At 44.8% G+C, this 12580-nt stretch overlaps 1 protein-coding gene across 1 annotated transcript in view; it reads right to left on the bottom strand.

Annotated features, from left to right (window-relative positions):
* Positions 1-509: 509 nt before the first annotated feature.
* LOC107115655 (alpha-L-iduronidase-like) overlaps positions 510-12580 on the bottom strand; it is a gene marked incomplete at its 3' end in the record, with an annotated part of 53026 nt that continues 40955 nt past the window's right edge. The window contains exons 3-5 of the mRNA XM_015417409.1: positions 2793-2875; positions 2256-2363; positions 510-605 (exon numbers count right to left, since the gene is read on the bottom strand). Of these exons, the coding sequence (XP_015272895.1) occupies positions 510-605; positions 2256-2363; positions 2793-2875 (287 nt within the window). The remainder of the gene's footprint in view (positions 606-2255; positions 2364-2792; positions 2876-12580) is intronic.

Below are 12580 nucleotides of genomic sequence, written 5' to 3' on the forward strand. Positions count from 1 at the left end.
TTACAACAGAATTGATTTTTTTGCTGTACAAATTATAAGGATTTTGGAAGATTGGAGGGATCCTGGATCCTTAGGGGTTTGGGATACATTTAGTTTCTCCTGTTCTTAGCCTACGTGATAAGCCCAAATCCCTATCCCCAGTTTCGTAGTAGGTCAAAAGACTGGGGCCTTTAAACATGGGTTAGGCAAGATGTATAAACCAATGTAAATACACATGATTACAAATGTTATAAAACGTTTATTTCATTTTCTTTAGTTTATGCAGTTACAGTTAAGAGACTCTCCTAACCCTTGTACCCAGTTTGGTATTTGACATTTGTTGATTTATCTTTTAAGAGCTTGTATGGCAAAGGCCATTATCTATGGGGCATGGGAAATGCAAGTAGTCTTTTACAAATTCTTAAATGGGACATTTATCAAGCTTGTTCTCATCAGTCCTGTCCTATGAGTGTACTTCTTTCCACTCCATTCAAATAATAAAACACAGGAAGGACTCAAAAGCAACCTACCATTGGCTGTCACTGACACGTTGTCAAAGTCATGGTGGTCGGGCTCATTCCAGGTCTCAAAATTCCACTTGGCAACGTGTTCCAACCCATACCGCTCTGGAAATCAAAGGGCCATTTATGATGGCTCAGTAGCATTGGAAGAGCACTCTTCCACCAAGATAGAAACGCAAATTTTAAACTGAAGGACTATTGTACCAGACGAATCTCCTCTTCAAAAGTGCAACAACCTCTGCCTCTAAGGGTATATTTATAAATGAGGCAGGTAAAATGCATATTCACAGATAGCTTGATCAATTTGTGCCCCAAAAAGCAACCTACTGATGTGTTTCCAGGCATGGCCTTGGTTTTTTTGAGTATTGGAGATAAAACCTAAATGGTCTTTAATGGTGGAGAAAAACAAACAAATCCATGGGCTGCTTTCTATCTGCTTCTCCTGGACACAGCATAACACCTCCATACCCTCAGGTGGGCCAACAGATCCAGATATATCTCTGGGGTTGGCAATCTCTCCCTGTGCCTTTCTCTGGAAACTGAAACCAAATGGCATCTCTTCATAAAAGCAAAGAACCAGTCCCTACTTTACTTTACTCCCCTTTCTTTCAGTGGAAGGAACTTAAGAACCCAGGAGGAACCACCTCTGCATAGCCAAGGAGTTCAAATTCGTAAGTAGTTGTCTCCGTCATAGGACAACACTTGGCTTGGAACATTCCAGAATATAGTGGTTGGCCACACTTCCTGTCAGCCATGATGTGATTGGCCCTGTCCCTGAGGCCATTCTGAGGTGATGCCTACTATCCTTTTTCAAACTTCCAATAATGGCCACAGATACAGCAAGGCTGGGATCCCCTACAGTGTTTTTATCCCAAGGTTAATGTGGCCACAACTTTATTACTCTATTTACAAATTTTATACCTGGTCCAAGACGGCAAGCAGATTAAAAACATGCATAATAAAAACACATCTTAAAAAACCATTCAAACCAAACAAAAACACATTGTTTAAAAAAATTACCACCAAAGTTAAAATACACACATAAAAATATAAAACAACAATTCAAACATTGGGCAGAAAGGAGGGACCGTTGAGGGAAGATCAAATGAAACCAAAAAGCCTTCGTTGGGTGACAGAAGACGGAAACAGAAGGAGGCATACCAGTCTCCCTGGGGAGAGAGTTCCAGAGTTTTGGTGCCATGGCAAAGAAGGTCCTCTCATGGGTTGCCGCCTGCCTAATTTCTGAAGGCGGGGGGAACCCAAAGCAGGGTCTCAGAACATGACCGTAGTGTTCAGGTAGGTTCACGTGGCAGTAGGCAGGCCTCCAGGTATGCTGGTCCCAAGCCATCTAGGGCTTTGAAGGTCAAGCCCAGCACCTTGAATTGTGCCCAGAAAAGACTGGGAACCAGTGCAGAGGGGCCAAGGAAGACTGAAGTGACATGGTCCCTACAACCCACTCCAGCCAGCATCCTGTACGAATTAAGATTCCCAAACACTTTTCAAGGGCAGGCCCAGATAAAGTGCATCCCAGCAGTCTAATCTAGACTTCAATGGTGCCTAGGTCCTTTGAATTCCAGTGTAACTTTCTCCCAGCCATCCAACTGATACCAGGTACTGTTTGCTGATCTATAAAGCCAAAAAGTACCCAAACTGGAGGTTAACTAGAAAAGGCTTCGACTGTATAAATTATCCATTTTACACTGGAACATCTTTTCATGGTGACACTGAACTGAGAAACCATTTTAAAACGCTTACCTACATATCTTTTGGCCAACTGTGCGATTAAGCTCTTCCACCGTATCACTTGATGTTTATCTTCAAAGTCAGTGAAGTATCCTGAAGGACTTCCCATCAATTCAAATCCTTAGTTCAGTGTTCAAAAACAAAACAAAAACAATCTGATCAGTCATAAATTAGCAATAGTTTTTGGGCTCACTGATGCCAGGAAGACTAATAAGCATTATATAGAGGAAAGTCTATGATCTTGGGAAACATGGGAATCCCAGATTCTCAATGTCTGGTGCCAGCCTGTTCATCTACACCAGAAGACAGCCTCTTGGCTGAGTTGGGAACATACATTTCAGTGCATTATTGCAAAAGCTGCAGAGATCTGCAACTTCTCCTTGTACGTGAGGTATGAGAGCAATTCCCAAAGGTTTAGCTTAAACGTAACACTGACTTGTTCATTTCCGGCAGTTTTCAATTAAATTGCTACACCAAACTTCAACTGCCTTCAGGTGAAAACTGCCCTTAGCATTGGCAGACTGCAGTAACATACAGGTGTAACTTTACCTGGATTTAGCTTGTTTTCCCAGAGAAGATCCATAAAGTTATCCAGGCTGGTGAAATTGTAATGAAGTGTCCCGTTTGTCACCCTGAAGAAGGCAAGTTTGATTTTAGAATTCCTGTGACCCAAGTAATCTCCCCATAAAACAGTAAGTATACACAGGGTACATACATGCATATTCATTACCTGGTGACTTCAGCGCTAAATGTTGGTTGGCGTGTGTGAATGCACGAACGGGAATCCAACTCCATATACAGAACTTTGATATTTTCCTACATCATTTTGAATACAGTACTTTTTGCCATTGAGCCAATTTGTGCATCTAGCTACAGATCATCCAGTGTTTAGTGAAGCATGTGTGAACTACTCTATTTAGCAAATATGGACATTTAGCATATGTCTACAGTTGTGATTTTCCCATGAAGGCAGAAGTCTCACCTACTCAATCCACTGAATTAGCTTGAACAGATACATTGACATGGATCTTCCTCCAAGGAGCCTTCGTCCAGTCTGAGGAGACTTCCAATTCTGTGGAAGGAAGAGCTACTTAAGTTGGACGATGACTCCTTAGGCTGGAAGAAGGATTCAAACTTTGCTCCATGGAGAGGTGGTAGGATTAGGGGTACGATCCAACCCAATATATAGGGCTTCAGGGGTGTAGCTATTAATTTTTTTTGCTACAGATCCATTAGTCTCTCTCTCTGTTTCTCACTGTAGAGATGGAAGCATCCTTCAAGGGCTTCCAGTTTGTGCTACCAATTTAAACCATTATCTCCAAGGTTTAAGATCATGTAGATAAACAAAAACTGTGTAAAGGATCCAGTGGACAAGATTTCCTGAAGGCCAGAAGAAATTGATTGGTGTGTGTGTGTGTATATATGTAATACTCTTAGTAAGCAGAACACTCAGGTTACTCAAGTTCAGGGCAGAGTGCACCATTGGCAAAATTTAGCTCCGCACACTTAGGCTACTTACCAGCATTTCTGCAAGACATTCCAGTTGGTTTTCTGTTGAAGTATTTGCTCACACAAATGAACAAGTGCGCCAATGATTAATTGTAGTTTTCTATCAACTGAATGTGCCATAGTTCAAACCACATGCTGACTTCACATAAAGAGGGGGATGTACTACATCTGGGAAACCAGAAACCACCTTGTATGAGGGCTTTCAATGTCACATGTCCTCATCTGAAACCTTGGACAAATGGAAGCCATATGTTTTGATTTTACAAGCACAATGTGACTTAAGATATGCCCTGTTTTTATGTAAGTTAGCAACAATGGTAACAATGTGCAGAGGCATCAATTATGCGCTCAGTTATAGCGCATTCAACTAGGCTGTGACCGTTGGGGTGCTGAGCAAAGCCAGAGTCTTCCAGTAGTGAAAAGCAACTTGTAGGCACAGGTCCCAAAGAGGATGAAGGGGGCAGGATCTCCAGAACCTTGGAGAGCTCAAATGACTAGAGCCACCACCACCCCTATAGCGGGTGTTGCTAGAGCCCAACTGGACTCTTAAGTAATGATGCTGGCTTGCTTGCATGTTTCGAGCACAGCTGCTCCATCAATGAGAGCTAGCAGGAAACCAAAGGGCAGTGCCTTATGATTTTGAGCCATCTATTCCAATATTTTGAACATAGCTGCTTCATCAATGAGAGCTAGCAGGAAACTGAAGGAAACTGTGATTTGGAGCCATCTATTCCAATGTTGCATGGTGGCCTCTAGGCCCATTTTCCACAGAACCTATTGTATAAACATATATCAGAGTTTTACAGTTGCCATCAAGCTCGAACTGTCCTAATATGACTAATAACAATGTGTTCTCTTGGAGACCTAGCTTTGGGCTCCTTCCCAGGTTCAGGATTGGGAACCAGTGTTTTGCTTTTTGATGAGAAGGGGGCAACTGTACCCAGACTCCTAAAGCAGGCTTCAGCCTCAGTAATGGAATTGCCAAGGACTGAAGTAGACAGAACAGGAGATATGCAGTGATGAGTTAGGGATGTGATGGTACTGACAAGGGTCCCCCCCCCATGCCATAGTGCGACTGAACCGATCTGACAGCCTGTCTAAACTGCTCCATCCTGGGCAACCGATCAATGTTTAATTTGTAAGCAAGATACACATTGAAAAGGAGTCTGTAATGACCACACTTGCCACCAGTTAACAGTCAAGCGTCTTAAAATTGAGCCGTATATAAAAAGGTATTCAGGAAAGGTCCCATGCACAGACGTATCGCATCCAGCTGCTGGAATATGCTTTACTTGCTCTTATTCCCCCCCACCTCTTCCCTTTTGCACAAAATGTTCTTGACAAATATCGTCATAAATTACCACTGTGATATGAATATAAACCATGCAGGGCTCACAGAGGATACAACACGAGAAGTAAACAAGGAGAGCCTTTGAGGAGATAAAACCGCGGCCTGCGATCTCCCCCTTCTCTACCAGCCTGGCTCCGTTAGCCGTGCTCTTTCGGGTTTCTCTTAGCACCATGCACGCTGCAGGGAGGAGGCTGAACAGAAGGCAGGCAAAGGGAGAGGAGAGAGGAGAGAGATGAAGACAAAGAATCCTTTGCTGGCTGCTTGAGAGAGAGGTGAGTGTTTGCTGAGAAAACATTAAACGGGCTCTGCGTCGCTTAAGGGTTCCAGTCATCCATTTTAGTTTTAAGAAAATGTGAAGGAGACAGGGCAGTTGGAACAAAGAAAATCTTTCTCGTGGGCTTTAAAAAGACAATCAGAGCAAACAGCGCTGCTATTTTTGACACATTCGAATCAGCTGAGCATCTGGGTGAGTAATTTGAACTGGTGCTGTGAGCTGGCCACACTGGCAAGGTTTGATAGCAAGCAGAGAAAATGATCTTAAGCCCATAAGTCACTCTGATTCCGCCCGCCCCCCTCCCCAGAGACCTGTGCAGGATAAAACGAAAATGGATACTGCTTGCTCTAGCTCTGATGTGTCACTTGTCTGCTAGATTGTTGTTGGAGGGGTGCTATTTGTGTGCTGATACGTTAATAGTACAGAGCATGGGTTTCTGTAACGCTGCTTCCTGATACAGGAAACAATGTTCTGAAAAATCTCTGAGCTGAATGCTTGCATCCTGTTACCTAATGTAACAGGTGTTCAACAGCTTAACCTGTTTCCAACTAGAATCAAAGGGTTTTTTTCCCTTTGCACTCTCTCCATGAATTAAAGAAGTGGAGGGGGAAATGCTTAGGTTACATAGGTAAAGGTAAAGGTTCCCTTGCTCGAAAGCCAGTCGAATCTGACTCTAGGGTTGCGGTGCTCATCTCCATTTCAAAGCCGAAGAGCCAGTGCTGTCTGAAGACGTTTCCGTGGTCATGTGGCCGGCATGACTAAACACCAAAGCACACGGAATGCCGTTACCTTCCCACTGAAGTGGTACCTATTTATCTACTTGCAATTTCTTGCTTTCGAACTGCTAGGTTGGCAGGAGCTGGAACTAGAGATGGGAGCTCACTCCGTCATGCGGCACCCGGGTCTCGAACTGCTGAACTACCGACCTTCCACAGCCTGCAGTTCAGCGTCTTAACCACTTGAGCCACCGCAGCTCCTTAGGTTACATAGCAACAACAAAAATTCCTATTAAAGGAGGCACTGGCCTCCTTTATCAGTAGCTTAACTTATAGCCCTGACCTGGATAGTCCAGGCTAGCAAAGTTGGCCTTGGTCAGTATTTGGATGGGAGACCACCAAGGAATACCAGGCTTGCTACATGGAGGAAAACAATGGCAAACGACTTCTGAATGTCTCTTGCCCTGAAAACCCTATGGGGTTGCAATAAGTCAGCTGTGACCACCTGATGAGAAAAAAATCTCATTAAGAAACATTGTTGCCTTCCAAAGAACATTCATAGTAATGTTCAACAATAACTGAAAATCAACACGATAAAAAATAATCTTCATATAATTATCTAAACAAGACAGCGCCAGCATACTAAAACTGATCGGCTACTAGCCTAGGGGCGGTTTTACGAATTCCACTGTTGACCCCTGGACGTTGATTCGTGGAGTTTATATGCTTCCATTTTTAACGGCTTGTTTTATTATTGATAATTTTATGATTTTATTTCTCATCCTTTTGTTGTTGGTTTATTTGGTGAACTGCCTCCAGTAGATCTCTGGAGAGGCAGCATATATGTTTTCTAAATAATCAACAAGCCTTAGAAAATAGTGTATTTCAAAAAGTCTGTGATCATAACGGTATTCCCAGCAATCTCCCTGAAGTTGCACTGAACCCCTCTGAGATTCGATGCAATTAGAACTAGTTTCCACACGTCTCACTCTCTGCCTGATGTGCAACCTCTGAGGAAGAGAGAGCAGCTTGTTCCCATGGTGGGGTCTGTTCCACACTGGGGCTATTTTGTGCAAACCAGAGAACTCTATTTTGGCACGAGCGCATGCAAAATTACAATGGAGAATCTGCCGCTTGATGATTCCCTCTTCCCTCCATTTCCCCAGAACAACCATGTGAAGGAGGTTAGGGTGAGAGGCAGCGACTGGCCCAAAGTCACACAGTGAGTTTCGTGGCTGAGCAGTGGTTTGAACTCAAATTCAGGCCGCAGACTTACATCCTAACCACAATACCACGCTGCCTAGTTATTAATGTACTAGAGCATTAAGGAATAGAAGTCGAAGTCCATTATACATTATTTGGATATGGAACTAGGAGGAACTGGGATTGTTACTAAGATTTTCACTTGGCAAGAGGGCATAAAGCAATCACTCTTAATGGGGTGCCCATGAGTGCCATTGCATCCCCTATGGCTTTCCTCCACCTCTTTGGAGAAGAAGGTGCTTCAGAAGAGCCCAGGAGGCATCACCTTTGTGTCTACAGAGAGCCCCCATTTGGAAACACCTGTCTCCATTACATGTACTGATGAGCTATATGAGTTAAAATGGTCTGGAGGAAGGTCTAAGCCTCCTTCTTCATGCATATGGTCCCAATCTTAATTGGGCCCCTGCATGCCTGGGAAATATGAACTTGAGAACATGCTTCCACACCTGAGATAAAGAACAGTTAGGTCCTCTGGGTGGCAATCATGCAACCCTAGTGAAGTCAGATTCTGTCTGTGGTACCAATGCATACTAAAATGGATCATGTATTATCCAAAATGCTTCATGTGACAGCACACGAGATCTACTAACCAGCATCACTTGCATGCCCAACTTACAAGCAGTACTTCTCTAGAGCATGTGTTTTGAATGCAGAAGGTCCCAAGTTCAGTCCTCACTATCATCCAGTTACAATGATATCAAATAACATGGGTTTCCCCCCCCCCCTTCCTGGGAGAGCCAGTGCCAATTAGCGCAGACAGTTCCGGGCCTAGATGGACCAATGTTCTAATTAGATATGGTAGCTAATGGTTGACTCATTTGGCCTCAGGTATCAAGTCAGGCCACACTAAATTATTTTATTATTGTTATTATTATTGTCACAATCAGATATTTGACTGGTAGATGGTGTTCTGCAATTCGAGACCTAGCCAAGTTCTTGGGAATTCCAGATGTATTTCCACAGGATTCTTGCTGTTCCAAACAACACTGTCTTCTGGAGATGAGCTAGTGTCATTTGCTCAATGCCCACAGTGTCCAGGTGTTTCTTGAGACTTCTAGGCACAGCTCCAAGGGCTCCAACGACAACCCGCACGATGGTCACCTTCTTCTTCCAGAGGCACTCTAACTCTATTTGCAGATCTTGGTATTGCGTGATCTTCTCCGATTCTTTCTTTTCTATTCTGCTGTCTCCTGAGATTGCAAGGTCAATGATCCAAACTCTATTTCTATTTTTTGCTACAACTATGATATTGGGGTGTTATGCTCCAAGTGCTTCTCTGTTTGTAATCGAAAGTCCCAAAGAATCTTTGTTTCATCATTCTCCATGATCTTGTCTTGTTCTTTAACCATTATTTATATAAGCAGTATTAGCAATGGTAGTAGTAGTACATATTTCTATATATTTTAAATCTTACTTTATTTCTAAATCTGGAATTATCCCTTTAAAAGTACTTAACCCCATCATTAAAAAAATAATCTTTTATTTCCATGTAATCACCACAAAGAAGAATTTTGCCAAGGCTAAAGTAGTCCTCTGATCCTCATCCTTTAATAAAAATGGTACAGTCTTAGTTCTGTCAACAGACACTAAATTCCTCAGAACTGGATCCAACCATTTTGCTAACATGGGCAATATAGAATCATATGATCCAATGCTTCAAACTCTCCCCATCTGCATTCACGATATCTGTCCTGGAATATGATCTTCCTATAGCGGCCCCTCAGAATTGTTCATGGGAATGCATTCATCCTGGCTAGAAAAAAGGCTCAACTGTAGGTGGGAATTGTTAGAAATGGCAAATAGGCTGGCAGGGCAGGTGGAGGTCAGAGACCAACTGAAAATAAGGAATAAATCCTGCATGCTCTAGAGCACGGGTGTCAAACATACAGCCCAGGGGCCGGAATCAGCCTGTCCAAAGCTCTTATCTGGCCTGCTAGCAAATGGTGTAAGGGAGTGAAGGCAGGAAGCTGCTCGAGGGGGGACCAGGGGAGGAGAGGTGCACACGGTGAGGTGTGTGTGGTTGAAGCTGTCAAGAAATAGAACGGAAATTTCTAGAGGGCAGGACTATGAGGCTGAGGTAAAATAGTGTGGGGGGAATGGCAGCGAAGGTGGAGAAAGAGGAGACTTCCCCCCCCTTCTCCCTCCTCCGACCGTAGCTCAGTGAGGATTGGAAAGGCCACTATTCAGAGGGGCAGAGCCAAGTGGCCAGCACTGCCACTGCTGCACCAAACAGTGACCGTGAGAGGGGTTGGCAAGAGCAGGCGTGCGGAGCAGTGGTTTGTTGACAAAGAGATGGGGCCGGCAGGGGAGAGAGGAGGAGGAGGAGGGCCAGCACATAGATTGGGAGGCAACTGGTCCATCGGTGGCTATTAGCCACAAGGTATAGATAGGGGCTCTGGGGCAAGTGATGCTCTGTCTTCTTGGTGCTTGGGGGGGCCAACAGTGGGAGGGCTTCTAATGTCCTGGCCCCACTGGTGGACCTCCTGATGGCACCTGGTATTTTTGGCCACTGTGTGACAGAGTGTTGGACTAGATGGGCCTTTGGCCTGATCCAACATTGGCGTCTCTTATGTTCTTATGGGCTGTCTTGGCATGCCACTCTGAGGAGAAAGATGTCCCAGCCTCAGAAGTGAGTGAAGGAGTGGAGGGAAAAAGGAGTGCCACTATTGCACGTCTGAACAGCTGTGAAATCAGGAGGCAGAGTGAGTCTCCGGGAAGGTGGGGGACAGCAACCTCCCTCTCCCCCACACCTGCTCTCAGTCCATGAAGGAACCGGGTGGCAGTGTTAGTGTCAGGCAACGTGGGGGATAACAACATCTCTTTCCGCCCACACCTGTTCTTAGCCCATGTAGGAAAAGGTGTCACAGGAGGACAAAAAGCACTCCTTGGAGGTTTCGGAAACAGCCTCTCTATCAGGCCTTCCCCTAGCCCGCCGCTTCTGTGGGGAATGCAGGAGGGATGAGAACTGGCGGCCGGGGGGATCTGGGAGTGCCAGGTTCAGACTCCCCTCCTCCGGAGCCAGGAACCTGTCATCTGGTTCACTCAGGGCAGGTCGCTCGGCCTGGACCTCCTCACAGGCTTGTTGGTGATGGTGAAGATGGGGTGGTGGAGGGGGAAGTCCAGTGTGCCTCCTTAGGTTCCTGAGAGGTAGGACAAGAGACGGATCATAGCTGTGCTTGACTGCTGAGTCTGGGCGTAGGGTGTGTGTGCTGAAAAACTACCTTATTTACTTGTAAGGAAGATGACGCGTCTTACAAACTTCTTTTCCCTTCCCCTCCCCACAACAGACACCCTGTGAGGTAGGTGGGGCTGAGAGAGCTCTGACAGAAATTGCTCTTTTTTCAAGAAGAGCTCTTATCAGAGCTACGGCGTGCCCAAGGTCATCCAGCCAGGTGCAAGTGGAGGAGTGGGGAATCAAACCCGGTTCTCCCAGAGTCCACACACTTAACCACTACACCAAACTGGTAACTAATTTGTATGGAAATGTAAGATATACCCCTTTTTATGGTATCCTTTGGGGAAAAACCTAGTCTTGCATATGATTAAATACATTTATTGGGGCTTTTGTGGGTTCCCCAGTAAATCACTTGCTTTCACTCCTAGGAATCAATTACTTTTGTTTATATTCTCAGTAAAAAATGATATTGTTAATTGGATGTGCCTGTGTCCTTCATAAAGTTTATATCTCTGGTACCTGGTATTACATTTTATGGCCCACATGGCCCGGCCTGTCAAAGTAACATTTATGTCAGATCCAGCCCTTGTAACAAATGATTTCGACACCTCTGCTCTAGAAAGGAGATTGCTGCAACTTTGCCCAACTCCTGCAGAGTTTCCATTTTTTTCCTTAACGTTTTTTCATCAATAAGTTGGAACCATCTGCAGAGTTGCTTTACTCTGGCTAATAGCCAAACCCTGTCTAATTACCTTCACTCTCATATTCATAGCTTGGAGCCCGGCATATGCCTCCAGCAATCTCAATGCAAGCTCTTCTCTCAAAAATGCAGTTAGGAATCCCCATCCCACCCTCTATTTCCATATATAGTTGGATCACTTACTATATGAACCCTGGTCTCCTTGGCCCAAACCCCACACCTAGAGCCCTTTAACAATTTATGTGGCGGCTCATATATTTGCTACAATAAATATATTTAGTCTGATGGGGCATCATAAGAATGCAAGAACAGCCCTCCTGGATTAGACCAGTGGCCCACCATCCTGTTTCCCAGAGTGGCCAACCAGTTTCCTACAGGAACAACAAAAGTGGCTTAGAGTCCAAGGCTTTTCCTTGATGTTACCTCCTAACGCTAACATCCAGAGGTTTGCTGCCTCCATCTATGGAGGTTCCCTTTAGTCAACATGGCTAGTAGCCACTGTTAAACCTATCCTACATGGATCTGTGTAATCCTTTTTACAGCCGTTTCTGCTAATGGCCCTCACTATGTCCACTGGCAATGAATTCCACAATTTAATCACTCATTGAGTAAAGAAGTAATCTGTCCATCTTGAATCTATTGCCCCTAAACTTCATTGGGTGCCTCTGAGATCTAGTATTTTGGGAGATGGAGAAAAAATTCTAGCCACTCATGAACCTCCAAAACATTTGAGAGGGGCATGCTGAGGAGCTGTGATTGGTTAATGCTCCCTAGTGCATGTCCACTGTTTTGAGGATGCATATTTCCCCTTCAGTCTTCATTTTTATGGGGCAGTTCAGTTTCTCCTGTGATTATTAAAGAAATGTGTGAAATGATCACCTTGTAGCTGGGGAAAATGGCCCTCAAGAGATGTCTGATTCTTCCCTATGAGGTAGTCCTTATCCCTGTCTTGTATGCAGAGGTCATTTCGTAGTAAAAGAGGTGCAGGAGCTCATTAGCATACCTATAACTCATTAGCATATGCCATGTCCCCTGACATCACTGGAAGTGTGTCAAAAGGGGAAGCAAAAAAGGGGGGAGGCATCTTCAAAAGCCCCCCCTTCCCCAGCAGGCCTACCAAGGCGGGCTGGGGGGGGGAGTTTAAGCCCCATTCTATGGCCCCATAGAATACAATGGAAAGATCGTGCTGCTGCTGCGGCGTGACTCTAGAGAGAAGGGGTTTAAACTTTAACCTTCTTCTCACTTTGCTTACCCCCCCCAGCCCACCTTGGCAGGCCAGCTGGGGAAGGGAAGGGGAGGCTTTTTGAGATGCCTCCCCCCCTTTTTTTCTTCCCCAGCCGGCCATAGAA

Source organism: Gekko japonicus, unplaced genomic scaffold (genome assembly GCF_001447785.1).
Source record: "Gekko japonicus isolate JY-2015 unplaced genomic scaffold, Gekko_japonicus_V1.1 scaffold2598, whole genome shotgun sequence".
NCBI lineage: Eukaryota > Metazoa > Chordata > Lepidosauria > Squamata > Gekkonidae > Gekko > Gekko japonicus.